This window comes from Salvelinus fontinalis, chromosome 22 (genome assembly GCF_029448725.1).
Source record: "Salvelinus fontinalis isolate EN_2023a chromosome 22, ASM2944872v1, whole genome shotgun sequence".
Lineage (NCBI taxonomy): Eukaryota > Metazoa > Chordata > Actinopteri > Salmoniformes > Salmonidae > Salvelinus > Salvelinus fontinalis.
In genome coordinates this window covers 2,807,638-2,825,185 of record NC_074686.1, presented here as the reverse complement: position 1 = coordinate 2,825,185, position 17,548 = coordinate 2,807,638, and the positions used below count along the sequence as shown (strand labels likewise).

The 17,548-nt window shown below is 45.8% G+C and overlaps 1 protein-coding gene across 1 annotated transcript in view; it reads right to left on the bottom strand.

Moving 5' to 3' along the window:
* Positions 1-17,548, bottom strand: part of LOC129819549 (RNA-binding motif, single-stranded-interacting protein 3-like) — a 105,821-nt gene that overhangs the window by 13,242 nt on the left and 75,031 nt on the right. Inside the window, exon 4 of the mRNA XM_055875899.1 lies at positions 8,667-8,725. Coding sequence (XP_055731874.1) covers positions 8,667-8,725 — 59 coding nt within the window. The remainder of the gene's footprint in view (positions 1-8,666; positions 8,726-17,548) is intronic.

Sequence of the window (17,548 nt, the reverse complement as noted above, 5' to 3'; positions counted from 1 at the left end):
GTGCATCATCTGAAGAGCTCTTGAGAGGGAGGGAGGCAGAGACCTGCAAGGTGTTCATTACTTGTCAAAAGGTTGTTGAAGGTCGACTCGGCGAAATGACGTTGTCACAAGCGACACCGGCAGATAGAGATGCAACACTTTGCTCTCACAGTCACACACAGTATCTGTGCATGTGCACACGCTGCTAGAGCCTGGTAGCACCAAACCAGCTATTCAATGCCCTGAGTTGTTGCGGAAATTGGCCCACTATGTGGTTTACTTTGTGCATCTATTTCATTTAGCTGAGCCTACCTTAAGGATGGATCCTCTGGCAAAACACGAACGGCCTCTGGAAGCAACATCGGCACAATAACTGTTGTTCGGGAACTTCATGAAATGGGTTTCCATGGCAGAGTAGCCGCACACAAGCCTAAGATCACCATGCACAATGCCAAGCGTTGGCTGGAGTGGTGTAAAGCTCGCCACCATTGGACTCTGGAGCATTGGAAACGCGTTCTCTGGAGTGATGAGTGATGAATGGAAATGTGAATGGAAATGTTGGAAAGTGAAGGGAAATCTTAACGCTACAGCATACAATGACATTCTAGACGATTTTGTGCTTCCAACTTGGTGGCAACAGTTTGGGGAAGGCCCTTTCCAGTTTCATCATGACAATGCCCCCGTGCACAAAGTGAGGTCCATACAGAAATGGTTTGTCGAGATTGGTTGGAAGAACTTGACTGCCTGCACAGAGCCCTGACCTCAACCCCATCGAATACCTTTGGGATGAATTGGAATGCCGATTGCGAGACAGGCCTAATCGCCCAACATCAGTGCCCGACCCCACTAACGCTCTTGTGGCTGAATGGAAGCAAGTCCCCGCAGCAATGTTCCAACATCTAGTGGAAAGCCTTCCCAGAAGAGTAAAGGCTGTTAAAGCAGCAAAGCGGGGACCAACTCCATGTTAATGCCCATGATTTCAGAATGCGATGTTCGACGTTCAGGTGTCCACATACTTTTGGTCATGTTATGTATGTGTACATACTGTATGCAGTGATGTGGTAGGTCTAGTGTGAGGGAGTGAAAAACATTGGTTCTTCTTTTACATTTTATTTTATTTAACTAGGCAAGTCAGTTAAATAACCAATCTTATTTACAATGACGGCCTACCACGGCCAAACCCGGACGACGATGGGCCAATTGTGCGCCGCCCTATGGAACTTCCAATCACGGCGGGATGTGATACAGCCTGGATTTGAACCAGGGACTGTAGTGACGTCTCTTGCACTAAGACGCAGTGCCGTAGACCGCTGCGCCACTCAGGAGCTTGAGGGCTACTTCATGCATGACATTTCATTTGACGATTTAAGTAATTTAGGTCATAGGCTAGAATGTCAATAGACCTGGTTTTAAACAGTGGCATAATACATGGAAAGGTGAGAACCAGGGGGGGCACTTAAGCCTACAAAGCTTGGAGTTGTAGAGGTACAATTCATATACAGACAGTGCCATGTTCTGCTACATGTACATCAGGGTCTGCCTGATTGGTGATGCAGCAACAGCAACATAATCACCTCAGCAGAGTGCACAAAGATGGGCAGACAGAGCAAATATTTGAACAAAGCATAGATCAATGAAAAATCAAGAAGGGCCCCTGAAAAAAATTAATCTCCCAGGCAGAGACAAACATTAAAATCATGACAAGGACAAAGTGTTCCTGTATTTTTTTAAGTGCGGCCCTCTTTGTCCCCCAGCTCGGATTAATTCATGGGGAACAGCCAAGCCGCACCCATCTACCCTTATTCATGCATTTTTGATTTATTCCTTCCTTAACTAATCAAGGATATGATCATTACTCAGGAAGATGCAGGGGTGAACCCCTCGAACTCCTGGCAGGTCAAGGGAAGGCCGATGCCCTCATTGTGGTTACCACACCAGCGACAGTTGCTCTCTGATAAAAGAAAATGGTGATAGATACGCCCTCGACTGATACCCCTCAAGGCCATTTGTCAATGGAATGGGAGGGGAGAGAGCCCCAACAGAGTTGTATAAGGATGGAATTGACACAGAACACAAGCAAGGATGGTGTCAGAACTCAGGGCTCACGGCACGGAGACTGTGCTGCTGTCCCCCGGGGCATTGGTCTCTCGGCTGGCCTGGACTGGAAGTGAAGCGGAGACCACACTGCCAACGGGAGCAGCACAGGAAGTGGAGGGGGGGGGGGGGGGGGACGACAAAAGGTCACTGTTTGAGGAATGTGGTGGCCGGGTTCCATTTACGACGTGCTCGCCCAATCAGACGCCAGCTTGGTGAGCGGCCAACTTGGAAGGCGAGAGAGCGTCTTGGCTTACAGGAATGGGAGATGGAAGGGGAAGGGAGAGGGGGGCTTGAGCTGTGTGAGGCTCTGCAGAAAAACTAAATGAATGGATTATGAGTGCAACACATTGAGGTTTGCGTGCTGGAAGCCACCCAATTAATGGAATACTCCCATTGCGATTACTAATTAGGGTCATTAATACACATGCGAACAGGGGAAAGGCTAACGGTCTCTCTCCCTGCCGCTCTCATTTCTACATAGCTCGCCTCGTTCTGGAATCGCTTTTGGGGAGAGAGAGGCATTTTGGAAGAGGTCTGTTGCTGGCCGCACTTCAGTTGAGATTCTCATCTGCACATAATTCACTTTCAAAGGGCAGAGGGGCTATGGAGAGAATCCTTAATTACGCCGGCATCGTGTACAACATAGACAAATGTTTATACGTCGGCCACTCTAATGAGAAACCAATAATGGATGCAAACAGCAATCGCTTGCCTTTCTCTCTCGCCACTTTCCCCGAAAAGCCATACGGGACAATCCGAAACAGGGCTTTTTGGAGAGCGCAACCTCATTCATCAATTCTCCTTTATGCTCGGCATCATGCAATACTATACTCAGCCGTCAATGTAGCCATAAATCTCGCTTTATAGGGCCTAGCATGGCAGATATTTCTCCATTAAAGGGTCATTCTGTGCTAGGGGGTTAGTGTATGGATGCAGGCAATTGTAATGGTCAAGCCTAGACAGTGATGCCCTAATTTATATGCTGTATAATTTCTACAGGATCATTAGGCAAATGTACCAGTTTGCTATATCACTACAATTGTTATTACGTACACAAGGAATAATGACAGTGTGTTGGAAATTAATTGTATTTAAACCTTCATTAAAACCTCTAATTATTTCACAGCAAGACGCCAGCAGGGTTATCGGGCGTTTGTTTGCAAATCCTCGAAAGTACATTATTGAAGTGCCGTGTGATATTGTGTAGTGTACCTTCTATGTAATTACCATGTGGATTTAATTATCATCTAATATAATAACATATGCCTTTTAGCAGACGCTTTAATCCGAAGCCATACACACATAGATTTTATGTGCGTGTGTTCCCGCGAATCAAACCCACTTTCCTGGCATTGCAAGTACCATACACTACCAACTGAGCTATAGAGGACCAATATAAATAAACTTGATGACAGGTTATGTGGTTACCAGGTGTCCATCCAACCATTTCATGCGACTGAATTACCTGATGCATGACAAAAAGTCACAACCGGGCTGATGGAAACAGGATATGCCGGTAAAAATGTAATAAGCGCCGAAAGACAGTTTGTTCGTTAGACATGGTGGGATCTTTATATGTTAGTCAAATTAATTATGGGAGAAATTGCGGTGGAAACGCCTTAATGCGTAAATATGATATAATAACCATCACATCGAAGTAAAGTTGGAGTCACGCGAGGATATGTTTGTGTGGTCCCCCCACTACAACTCAGGAAACCATGCATTTTATTAGGCAACAAATGAAATACGTTCTGATTAACTTCACAGGGCGGTGAAAGTGCACGTGATGAGCTTGATGCTCCTTTCTAATAAATATTGAGGGTCTTATTCTTGTTACGATCGATGTTTTGCTGCCATCTGACAAATAAAAATAATATTGCTCTTATCCACAATGATCTCATAATGTAGGTTGTCTACCTGCACCATATCTGCGAGCTGTTGCAAAAATGTTAATATTCACATGAAAATCTGTCGCAAATTGGATGGAAACCTAGCTATTGAGGAACAACAACATGCAGCTGAGAAGAGAACAAAGTCGCGGGAGCCAATCGTCTCATCTAATTTCCCACAATCCAGTGCGGTGTCGCGCCGGCAGGCGGGCTTGGTGAATCTCAGCCCTCAGCGGCCTTATCTCCCGGCGGAGGAAACGGAGGTCCTTTAAAAGGTCTGAGGTCATTTCCTCTGCCTCGGGGCTCATACAGGAAAATATAAAATGTCTCCATTCGGCCAGCCCCTGCTTTCTTTCAAATGCCTGAGCTGCCTTTTTCAAGATTTTAAGAGGCCCTCGGGGCCTCCGGATGGCAAATGAGTGGCTTCGGTTCCCCCAGACCCTCAGATGAAGCTAATCCATATCTCACTCCTACTAAATGAGAAACATCCAAAGGGAATCAGAGGGAACAATAGAGGGAGAGAAAGAGAGAGAATGCCTCCCCTCTTACCCACAGAGCTCGATGACCCTTAAAGCCTTTCACAACTTCCTGTTCACATCGCTCTCCGGCTAGTCCAGGGCGTGAGTCAGCGATGGGAAGACGGAGAGGCTCATTCAAGGCCCGTGCGATGCAGAGGTGAAAGGCAGCCACGCTGTGAATCTAGGCAGGCGGAGGATTGATTGATCTGGTCCTGGCTGCTGCAGGAGCCATTGAGTTCTAAGGCAGATGGATGAGTGTGTGGCTGGGGGTGTAGGCTGGGGGTGGGGGAGAGGAGAGGATGTACTATCCTAGCCTCAATGTGATTGTGCACTCTTTGCGCGTGTGTTTTTCATGGGTTCCGAAATGATTGACACCCTTGATAAAGATGAGCAAAAAGGACTGTATTAAATAAATGATTCAAATACTGAGCTGTATTTTACGCAAAAAAAAGGACAATTATATTGTTTTATACTGATACAATTGGCAGAGAAAAAGATTGTCTGATTCTGTAATATTTTTTTTTTCTCAAAAAGGTAGCGTTCAAAATGTTGATGTTGTGTATTTTGAATGTGTGCTTAGGGTTATTGTCTTGCTGGAAGATCCACTTGAGTCCAAGTTCCAGCCTCCTGGCAGAGGCCACCATGTTTTTGGCTAAAATGTCCTGCCGTTGACCTTAACAAGGGACCCAGAACCCATAGCGTCAATGATCCACCACCATATTTTACAGTAGGTATGAGGTTATTTTTTGGCATTCTCATTTCAACGCCAAAGACCTCTATTTTCAATCATCTTTTTTTGTATTGTACCCCCTCAGGGAGGTGAAGGTCGAGTCATGCGTCCTCCGAAACATGACCCGCACAGCAGTGCCTTTGACCGCTGTGCCACTCGGCAGGACCTCATTTTCAATAATCTTGACCCCTACACTTTTTGACAATTGTTTTAATCACTTGTTAAACAAAACCTCTTTCTCTGAGCAATTGTTCTAGTATAAATAATATACATTTTTTTTTAAATGTAGCATACTTTTATAGCGCTTTTCATTACAATCTAAAAGTGCTTTAAGCAAACAAACAAAAACAACATGCAATTTTGGAAAGCAAAAACAAATAGTTAGTAATGGATAATGGCAGGCAGGGTAGTTAATCCATGGCTTGAGCAGTCAGCGCCGGGAGGAAGGCTACAATAGAGGCAGTCCGGAGATGACCCGGAGGGTGGTCACATCAAGGGGGTTTTAGACTGGTCCAGAGCCGTTCATCAGGGCAGCCTGGCCTGTGCCATCTCTGAAGCAGTGCTTCTCAGTAAAAGTCTCTGAAGTTAAACTCCATGGGTAGAACTTCCCCACTCCCGATGTGTTGTACCCACCACAAAATCACACGAACCACTGGAGAAAACTGCAAAAAACTTCAACCTCTGCATCTTCAACGAGCCTTCCCCTTCAAATCAAAACATATCTAGCTAGTTTGCTAGCAAGTTAGCTAGCTGAGCTTCTTGATGACAGTGACGCATTAGTTAGGTGAAACCATCTGATTTGCCAGTTATACCATGTCGATAGCTAACTAATTAGCTAACAAAAACATCTCGGGGAAAAAATGCTATCAACAGTACCAAAAAATGATTAATATTTACAATTTTACAGGAGTACCTAGGCTGCTATTCCGGCACTATGGCAATGATGGACCATGCGTGCATTTGTGTGTGACACTTGTACAGTGACCCACACATCTCTGTCTCCCTACAACAAACAGGTTGATCTCCCACTCTTTTCTCTCAGTGCAGCTCACATTTTCTTCATCTTTCCCAGAGATGACTGGTTGCTGACCTCTTGCACCTTCCCCTTTTCTCGCGCTTTACTGCACGCTCACTGAGCTGAACTAAATACAAATAACACAGGATAGGAGGAAGGGTGGAATTGGCCCGGCTTGTTGCTGGTTCGCTGTCTGTCTGATGGTGCCACGGTGATAATAAAAAAAAAAGAAGCACTGCTTCTGACATTTAAACAAGCGCCAGGTCAAAAGGGCAGACGACTGAAAACAAAGTGATACTGGATCAGGGCGACGCGGTGCTCTTTTTTTTTATGACAGACACGAAGCCCGCTCTGACCCATGCCTTCCTGCTTCTCTTTGAGGGGAAATGCATTCACCTTTACAAGGATGGAGAGGATGAGAGAGCATCTTTTGAAAGTAACATATCTATTTAGAAGCAGATCGTGGAGACTAGAGTAACCTCTGAACATTGATGTTATCATAAAAAGGTCTTATGGGTAATGCTACAACATTGCTCCCTCACTAGGAGACAATAATAAAAAAAAGAAATGCTGGTCAGGGATCAAGAAGAAAAAAAAACACAGGCCCTCTGTGTCAAGCTCTCTAAAATCTGAAATATATTGCACATGTATTTCAACATCAGTATGAAAGGAATGAGGCCCTGGCTGTCAATAGTGATCAGAGACATAGGTTACATGAAAGGAATATGCCAGAGATTTGCCTTTATACAGAAACACATCGCTTCTGACGAGACCATTACTCTCTCTCTCTCTCTATCTCTCTCTCTCTCTCTCTCTCTCTCTCTCTCTCTCTCTCTCTCTCTCTCTCTCTCTCTCTCTCTCTCTCTCTCTCTCTCACACCGTGTCTACTTCTGTGTCTCTTTCTGTCTCTCTCTCAGGGCTGGACCATCATTTCCACTCGTAAAATACAGACGCTTATACTTGGCTCTTGGCATCACTGCATTCCAGGCGGGTGAGGTATGGGAAACTAGTCTCCCACACCCGCGAGCGCAGAGCTGAGTGCCTGGCCTTTCGGATCATAACTCACCAGGCCAGTGCCTGGACACAGAGAGACTCTACTGTGCTTCATCTGCAATTTACTTCTCACCTCTGGTGTACCCTGATACTCCCTCAATCCTTTCTCCCTGTTTTCCACAACCAATGGGTCCATCCATCCTCCTAACAAGGGAAACAGGCTGACTTATGATGGCCTACATGAGTCACCAGCAACACATGAACATTTTAGTAATTTAGCAGACGGTCTTATCCAGAACGACTTACAGGTGCAATTAGGGTTAAGTGCCCTGCTCAAGGGCACATCGACAGATTTTTCACCAAGTCGTCTCGGGGACTCAAACCAGGAACCTTTCGGTTACTGGCCCAAAGCTTTTAACCGTTAGGCTACCCGCCGCCCCACACAAAGGTGGTTAAGCCACGCCGAGGGTTTTCCAGCCTCCACATTTGACCCGGCACACAACAGGTGGGATCTATCCAGGTAAGGACGGCTAGGAAGGCGGCTTCACCTTGAAGGGGGCCGCGTTGCTGAGTGAGGAAGCTGCAAAAAGCAATTAAAAGTATTGATGGAAGTTCAATAGCGCTTAAACAGTGCTGCCAGACACCTCGGGGCAAGTACCAGACTAATCAGGTTTTCTTCTCTCCTCCTCCAAGGCTGGCTTTAGCCATTGAAGGGCTCGACACAAACAGAGCGACGGAGCTGCCGTTAGCGTAGAGTGTGCAACAGGCTTAAGAGGAGAACAAAAGGGAAAGTACTTGTATACTTGTAATTATACTTACTGTACTGCAGCAGCTCGGCTGGAGCAGGGAATAGCTCTACAAATAGCTTGAGACGAAAGACGAGAGGGATAGTAATCCATGTTTACCTGAACCGTACTTGCCTGTTAGCCTTCTCATTGGATATGTATACCCGAGTAGCATTTTGAATATGAGCCGCTACTGACACGGCGCCATTGTTCGGTTTGCTGTGTCAACATTTCATTCATTGCGAGTATACAGAGAGCACAGGCTAATGCTGTCTTCCAGGAAAGAGGAGGAAAGAAAAAGAGTGAACGGAGACGTACTGTAGCTAGGGAGGGGTTGCACGACAACTGCCTATCCTCTGACGTCCTTCCAGCGAGCGAGCGTCATCACAAGGACTAGTTGTTTACCTCCATCCTTCCTCCAGCTAGCGCTACCTGCTAAATCATTGATTTGCAACATGCAGGCGCTTCCTTGACTGAGGTCTATGTTTAGGCCAGGGCCTGGCTCCAAACGCTTCCTATGACAACATCTGCCTTGAAGAGTGATCGTCACGCCACGGACGGTGGCAGACACAGGGCTCCCGTGGCTAACACACGGCTCAGCATGTGCACTGCGTAAGGGAATAGGGTGCCATTTGGGATACAGTGACCTTGGTGACGTACCTTTGCACTGGTTGGTGTTCTTGTCCAGGATCGCCTTGGTTGACACAATTTTTCCATATCTGTGAAGAGAAAAGAGATGACAGAGCATTTTAGTATTACACTAGACTGGCTTTATGACCTTAGGCTAGGCATGACATCACTCAAATAGACATCAAGCATTTAAAAGTGCATCCTCCATCTTTTCCATACCTCTATAACTACCAGTCGTAAAGTTGGACAACAATGCACTAATGTCAAAAAATTCATCAACGGTTCATAACAACATTTGGCGAAGCAGAGTAACATTTTAGAATGACTAGGCAGAATGTTTCTAGAACAAAACGACATCTGGAATATTCTTAGAATTCAGTACTGCTATTACCATTACAGTAGGCTATTTGTCCTCTCTCAATTCTCCAACCCCCACTTGGCCTATTCAATAAATAAATGTAGCGAGCCACGAATGCTCTCTCGATAACCATTACCGCTGTTGGGAAATAAACAGTTAAGTTAACACATCGGGAATGTCTACGACCACTTCATCTCTCCCATTAATCAAACAACTGCACTATGACTCGCTGCGGCAAAAAAAACACACCGTTACGGACTGCGCGTGGACTAGAGGATGACTGCGTCAGTCAGCTCTCTCTTTGTGTGTGTGCGCGCCTGCCTGGGTGTTTGTTACTGTGTGTATGCGTGCGTGCCTGTACGTGCCCTTGTGTGTGTGTAGGAAATTGAGCTTCTCTCTCAGTAAATAGGGAAGTGCGCAGCATCCTGGCCCATATTTCACCAGCGGGGGATAATTGTGCCTTTCTCAACGCACAGTGGAAACTCTATTTACTGCATGCTACGGTGGGGTGGGTGGCAGTTATGAACTGATGAGCACAACGAGGAAAACTACAGCCTGACACTACAGCCTCCTGGATACCAATCAGACTGTTGTCTTGATGGGATAGAGGCGCAGGGGAATTTGACTGTGGGTACGTCCCAAATGGCCCCTATTCCCAATTAGACTGGGTCAAAAGTAGTGTCCTATGAAAAGAATAGGGTGCCATTAGGGCCAATGGGCTACAGACGGAAACTTGTGAGTAAGAAATATCAACAGGGATTTGTAATCACTGAGAGAATTCGAGGGCGTCTCCCAAGAGCAATAGAACAGATTGGATTGAACATGGGGTTCGTGGCGTTGAAGCACAAATGTTTTATTTGATTGATGTCGCGCTGTTGAGGAGAAAGCTTACTAAGTAAGCATTGCACTCATTCGTTTACGCCTGCCGTATCCTGTGCATGTGACAAATACGCTTGGATAGGACATTTTCGTTGTTGCATCATGACCCGAGACACAATGGTAAAAATGAGCGTGGAGGTCTTTGTGTGAGCGTGTGTAACTCTACTCTTGTGAATATCGGGTTCAACGGAGCAGACATCGGAAATCGGTTATCAGAGCTTTACATTTTCACAGCTAACCCCATGAAGTTACACATCAACTGTAAAACGCATACTGTTAGCGTTGCACTGATCAACGTGTGTGTGTGTGCGTGTGTGTGTGTGTGTGTGTGTGTGTGTGTGTGTGTGTGTGTGTGTGTGTGTGTGTGTGTGTGTGTGTGTGTGTGTGTGTGTGTGTGTGTGTGTGTGTGTGTGTGTGTGTGTGTGTGTGTGTGTGTGTGTGTGTGTGTGTGTGTGTGTGTGTGTGTGTGTACAGTCGGCTCGGAACCAGTTAAAAAAGGCCTCCTATTGGCATGCAGTTGGGGAAAGTTATCATTCTAACTTTGTTTGGGTCCACTGGGACCAGGAGACACTCGTTTCCGGTTGCCAACTAATCATTGCTCGTCTCAGTACATGTTAAAGATGGTTCATCAATGCATCCTGTCTGTGATCCAAAAATACCCCACAAAGACACCAGGGGTGGGATGAAAAGAAAAGGTAGTATCATGCATCTAGCCCATAATGAAGAATTTTGGAAGTATACAAGGAATACAAGCTGTACACGAGCTGTGTGTGTATGTGTGTGTGTGGACACCGTGCTGGCGGCTCCTCTTCCAGGACTGGTTGGTGAGGCTTTGATGTGACAGTGACAGTCCCTGTGAAGCCCAGGTTTAACAATGGTGATGCTGAAGCTCTTCTCGAGCCGGTCTCCACTAATCCTATTTCAATCTCTCTCGGTCTCCGTTATGACTGTCTTTACTGACCCTAGTCAGTCCTCCCCCAGTCCCTCTCTCTCTCCCTGTTTCACTTCCTCACTCTCTCTCTGGCTCCCTCTTCTCTTTCTCTCTCTCTCTCTAGTAGTCTACCGCAGTTTCGCGGGACCCGCCCGCAAGGTCTGAGAAAGGCCTTTTTACCTTAGGGTAAAAAATGACCCGCGTTCACTAAACCCCTAAAATAAAGCAGCTTAATTGAATTTTAAACCCCAAATCTATTTTGCATGAAGAAACAACCTGTCATTCATCACAAACGTTGTGAATATCTGGGTTTTCCCTCTTCACAATGCAGAAAGACTGCATTTAATCAGTGGACACCACTCGTTTTAATTACAACACACCTGTCATAATTGTTTTCTTTACTAAAGTAGAGGTTTATTATTATTATTATTGCTAAAGGTACTGCATAGGTGTAAACTTGAACTTTTTAGCAAGAGATAGCACTTGTACAGCCTAAAAAAGTAGCAGAAATGTGCAGAAAGTAATTTTGAATGCATTTTATTGAAGGGGAACAATAACAGTCTTGAACTTTTTTGGCAACATAGTGATATATCCTTATGTACTGTAAAATGAGGAATTCAACTACAAAATACTAGTCTAATCCCATTTTTTGAACCATTGTCCCCACCCACAAGGTGTATAAACAACAGCAATAAATAAGAATAAAATAAGATAATAGATACAAAACAAAAACGTGAAGAACATAAATCAATCAACACTAATTAGCACAATATGCAAGTGTGTGTGCACGGACTTTGCAGATGTATTCTGACATGTGCAGCACATAGTATTTGTTTTAAGTCCTTCTATGGGGGGCAGAATTGGCATCTCCTCTTCTTGCCTGCCCCATCTGCAGCCTCCGGTGGATCAGGACAAGATTCAGTCCCCTGAACAGCTTTCACAAGCGCTGCAGAGGCTGCTGTGCGGGGGAGGCGCTCCCTTCATTGAATGTGTGGGGTTACAAATGCCTTTCCCAGCTGCTCCAGGAACACTCTCATCTTGTTCCGCTTTTTAGGCATCCAGGTAGGGTTGATCTTGTTCCATATCACAAAGGCATTGTATGAGGACACATCCATGATGTTATGGAAGATGACCAGGGGCCAGTGGGCAGTCATCCTCCTGTAGCTGTAAATTCCTTGTCCAGGTTGTCCACGCCTCCTTTGTTGTGGTTGTCATCCAGTATGCTTCCTGTCCTCACTATCACTGATCTCAGCCGTTTTGTGCAGTGAGCTAAGGAGGACCACATTCTTGTTCCTTTTTGGGAGGTAAGAACCTGTTTCACTTTTTGTAATGTTGGGGTCACTAGGAAAAGTAATCAAATTCCAAGTTAAACTTTAGGGTATTTTCTCTGCTGTTAAACATAGAGACAGGTCATTTTTGACCCTTAAGACAACACAAGGGTTAAAGTACAAAAGGGAAAATAAATAAACATAAATATGGGATGTGTTTGCGATGGTGTTTGTTCTTCACTGGTTGTTGCCCTTTTCTTGTGGCTACAGGTCACAAATCTTGCTGCTGTGATGGTACACTGTGGTATTTTACCCAATAGATATGGGAATTTATCAAAATTTGGGTTTGTTTTTTAAATTCATTGTGTATCTGTGTGATCTGAGGGAAATGTGTGTCTCTAATATGGTCATACATTTGGCAGGAGGTTAGGAAGAGCAGCTCAGTTTCCACCTCATTTTGTGGGCAGTGTGCACATAGCCTGTCTTCTCTTGAGAGCCAGGTCTGCCTACAGCGGCCTTTCTCAATAGCAAGGCTATGCTCACTGAGTCTGTTCATAGTCAGAGCTTTCCTCTCTCTCTCTCTCTCTGAATACTACAAAGGAATACAGGTGTTGAAATCCGTACAAATTTACTCATTTGACAGTTTTCTGGGCATTGAAATATGATGCGTAGCCTCAACCACATCTTCTTCTTTTTGGGTGAAGGTTGAGGTCTTGATGATAAGACATTGAATCCTTTGAATCCTTTGAATATCCACCTTTTTCCTCCCTGGGTGAAATTATCCAGGCATATTTCATTTCTGCCATAGCGCTGTGGGTGAAGTGGTTCTTATGTGGGGATGGAGAGCAGGCCGGAGCCAGCACACGTCACTGGGGCAGCTTTGCAGAAGGAGGGGTGAGGGAGACTGGCAGACCACCCAAGCGTGGTGTTGTCCCCCCGCTGGCTCTCCAAAGGCCCTCGCTGTCTGGGTGTTTGTTTGCTGCGGTAGACATGTGAAGTGGCATGACAGGTAGGTGGGAAACAGCTCCAGGCAGTTTCTGCTTCATGTCTGTGTTTCCACTGACTACATGGTATAACCACATCCACTAGGGGATACAGTCACAGTCTGTCCTGTGTGTGTGTGTGTGTGTGTGTGTGTGTGTGTGTGTGTGTGTGTGTGTGTGTGTGTGTGTGTGTGTGTGTGTGTGTGTGTGTGTGTGTGTGTGTGTGTGTGTGTGTGTGTGTGTGTGTGTGTGTGTGTGTGCACCCCAGGGTGTCTGACGAGGGGGTCTGAGAAACAGATTGAGTGATACAGTGAAAGCAGGAAAGTGAAACGGGAAAGAAGGAGAGAGAGAGCGAGCGAGAGAGAGAGGTGTGTTACATCAAGGTATGGCACCTTGGAATCCCGGGCCCCTGAGTTAGTGTCACATTCCGGTTGACCCTCAAGCTCAGCGCGACCCCTCTCAGAGCTCTAAAGGTGAGCCTGGCAGACAGGGGTCAAATCACAGCTATTTGTGAAGTGGGGCAATAAGGACTGGGACCAGTACACCTGGAAGCATAGGAGCTTCCTCTTTGACTACAGGACAGAGAGTTAGGGCAGGGGAGGAGGCCCAAAGTGTGTTCCGAATGGCACTACATTTCCCTATATAGTGCACTACTTTTGACCAGAGCCCAGGGCTCTATATAGGAAATAGGGTGCCACTCGGGATGCAGACCCAGTCTCCCAGTGTACTGCGGAGACAGACAGGCACGTGCTGTGTACTGCTGAACTAGTCTGCTCTATCCTGATGGACACCTGGCAGGGGGGAGAGCCGCTGCTCACTCGAGTAGCACTGAATCAAAATCAATCACGCTCCACTCTCCTGAGCTGTACTTGTGTACTGTAGAGGGACCTGCCCTTTGAAGATATCCCACTGCATGGCCACTGCACTACCACTGTACAAGATGTTACTGTTGTCGGTTAAGCTCTTCTCTGTCTGCTTCTATGATCTGCAGGTCTAAGCTCTTCGGCCCTCCTCGCCCTCCGGTCCTACTCACTGTGGGGCGTATTCCATACTGTGGAAGACAACAGTTCTATTTTCAAAATGTCATCCTGACATTAATGCGTCGAATAGGAATTATGAAAATTGCGCTTCTGGCAACAACGGCTCTTTGACAAATTGTGACCCCGGTGGATTAGGCCAATCATTTTCTGGCTTCAAGAAACCCTGTCAACTGGCCCAGGGCTGTCCAAAATGTGATCACACCCAAGATCGGGTTGTATTTGGCCAGTTTAACCTCATCTGCGATCTGGCTCTTTGTTGTCAAGTTTAAGAGGCTTTAACTAAGGCTAGCCTGACTCGCCTCCAATAGCAGTGTTGGCCATGTTGAGTTAGTGCCTGCAGATGACCTGAGAATTATTTAGTGGTGATGTCATTGTCACCCCAGGATCTGTATCAGGCCAAAAATAACACATGCACACACTCACACGCTGAACACACACACACACACACACACACACACACACACACACACACACACACACACACACACACACACACACACACACACACACACACACACACACACACACACACACACACACACACACACAGACACACACACACAGGATAATGCATTTCTGACAGGCAGTGCTGGTGAAAGATGCTGGCCGGTCATCAGATTGTAGCTCACTACAGAGATCTCCACCCACATGTACCAGAGGGAGGGAGGGAGGGAGAGAGCCAGAGTAGGAGCAAAAAGAGAGAGAGAGAGGGGGAGAGAGAACGAGAGAGTGAGAGAACAAGAGAATGAGAGAACGAGAGTGAACGACCACAGTGGCTCCACTATAGATATGGAGTGCTTTTAATGGAGTGAGTGGGAGATAAAAATGGCCGTGTGTTTGTGTGTGTACTTGTATGTGTGTCGACTTGTATGTTTAATAGAAGGAGTAATGGGTACAGTGTACAGTATGGCTATTTTCCACTAGTATAGCTATTACCACAGTTCTCTTTCAAGCTTCAGCATTCCAGAATGTTTGTCCACACCCGTCTCCAACCTGTCAAGCCGACATGCCACGCATTTCTGTCTGACACGCACAAACGAACACATCTCATCTCTGCTGCTTTCTCCACACTACTCCAGATAAAAGGGAAAGAGCGAGAGAGAAAGCAGGGGAAGGGATGGAGACCGAGAGGGAGGGTACGTCAAAGCACCTGGGAGGGAAGGAAACTGTAGAGTCCTGAGGGCTCGGCTTCCTGTCCTCAAGTCAATCCGTCTTTAGGCTGCTGCAACTGTAACGGATGGAGGGGCACTTTCATTTCACATTTACACGTTAGTCATTAAGCAGATGCTGTTATCCAGAGCGATTTAGGGTTAAGTGCCTTACTCAAGGGCACATTGCCCCATTTTTTTTAACCAATAGTTCAGGCGGGCCTTCGCACTTCAGCAAACAAAAGAAAGGAGGGGTGCTCAACAACAATGACAAAAAATCATGAAAATGGTTTCCCAAGAAAAACTTCCAAACTGACTAATTCAAGGTAGAAAGAGTTTGAGCACTCAACAAAAAAAGGCAGAGATTGATTTCCACTATTGCTCACTTTCACCCATTGTACAGGACGCGAACAGGTGACAGACGTGTCGACGTCCAGCTGAGGTCTTCCTCAGAGTGATCTGACCATTGCACTTAGCTCCAATGTATAGCCTAGTTGCCCAATGAGACACAACATTGTAAAAAGTTTGGAATGATAACATGTTTCAAGGTAAATGGTGACGTTAATCATTAGGCCATATCAAAATATACATACAGTTGACGTCGGAAGTTTACATACACCTGAGCCAAATACATTTAAACTCAGTTTTTCACAATTCCTGACATTTAATCCGAGTACAAATTCCTTGTCTTAGGTCAGTTGGGATCACCACTTTATTTTAAGAATGTGAAATGTCAGAATAATAGTAGGGAGAATTATTTATTTCAGCTTTTATTTCTTTCATCACATTCCCAGTGGTCAGAAGTGTACATACACTCAATTAGTATTTGGTAGCATTGCATTTAAATTGTTTAACTTGGGTCAAACGTTTTGGGTAGCCTTCCACTAGCTTCCCACAATACGTTGGGTGAATTTTGGCCCATTCCTCCTGACAGAGCTGGTGTAACTGGGTCAGGTTTGTAGGCCTCCTTGCTCGCACACGTTTTCTCAGTTCTTTCCAATGTTCTATAGGATTGAGTTCAGGGCTTTGTGATGGTCATTTGAATACCTAGACTTTGTTTTTGTCACAACTTTGGAAGTATGCTTGGGGTCATCGTCCACTTGGAAGATCCATTTGCAACCAAGCTTTAACTTCCTGACTAATGTCTTGAGATATTGCTTCAATATATCCACATAATTTTCCTCCCTCATGATGCCATCTATTTTGTGAAGTGCACCAGTTCCTCCTGCAGCAAAGCATCCCCACAACATGAAGCTGCCACCCCCGTGCTTCCCGGTTGGGATGCAAGCCTCCCCCTTTATCCTCCAAACATAACGATGGTCATTATGGCCAAACAGTTCCATTTTTGTTTCATCAAACCAGAGGACATTTCTCCAAAAGGTACGATCTTTGTCCCCATGTGCAGTTGCAAACCATAGTCTGGCTTATTTATGGCGGTTTTGGAGCAGTGGCTTCTTCCTTGCTGAGCAGCCTTTCAGGTTATGTCGATATAGTACTCGTTTTACTGTGGATATAGATACTTTGTACCTGTTTCCTCCAGCATTTTTAACAAGGTCCTTTGCTGTTGTTCTGGGATTGATTTGCACTTTTCGCACCAAAGTACGTTCATCTCTAGGAGACAGAACGCGTCTCCTTCATGAGCGGTGTGACGGCTGCGTGGTCCCTTGCTGTTTATACTTGCATACAATTGTTTGTACAGATGAACGTGGTACCTTGACAATACTGTGTAGCTGTATTCATCGACCTGGCCAAGGCTTTCGACTCTGTCAATCACCATATTATTATTGGCAGACTCAACAGCCTTGGTTTCTCAAATGACTGCCTCGCCTGGTTCACCAACTGCTTCTCAGACAGAGTTCAGTGTGTCAAATCGGAGGACCTGTTGTCCGGACCTTTGGCAGTCTCTATGGGGGTGCCACAGGGTTCAATTATCGGGCCGACTCTCTTCTCTGTATACATCAATGATGTCGCTCTTGCTGCTGGTGATTCTCTGATCCACCTCTACACAGACGACACCATTCTGTATACTTCTGGCCCTTCTTTGGACACTGTGTTAACTAACCTCCAGACGAGTTTCAATATCATACAACTCTCTTTCCGTGGCCTCCAAATGTTCTTAAATGCAAGTAAAACTAAATGCACACTCTTCAACCAATCGCTGCCTGCACCTGCCCGCCCGTCCAGCATCACTACTCTGGCCAGTTCTGACAACTACAAATACCTAGATGTCTGGTTAGACTGTAAACTCTCCTTCCAGACTCACATTAAGCATCTCCAATCCAAAATGAAATACAGAATCGGCTTC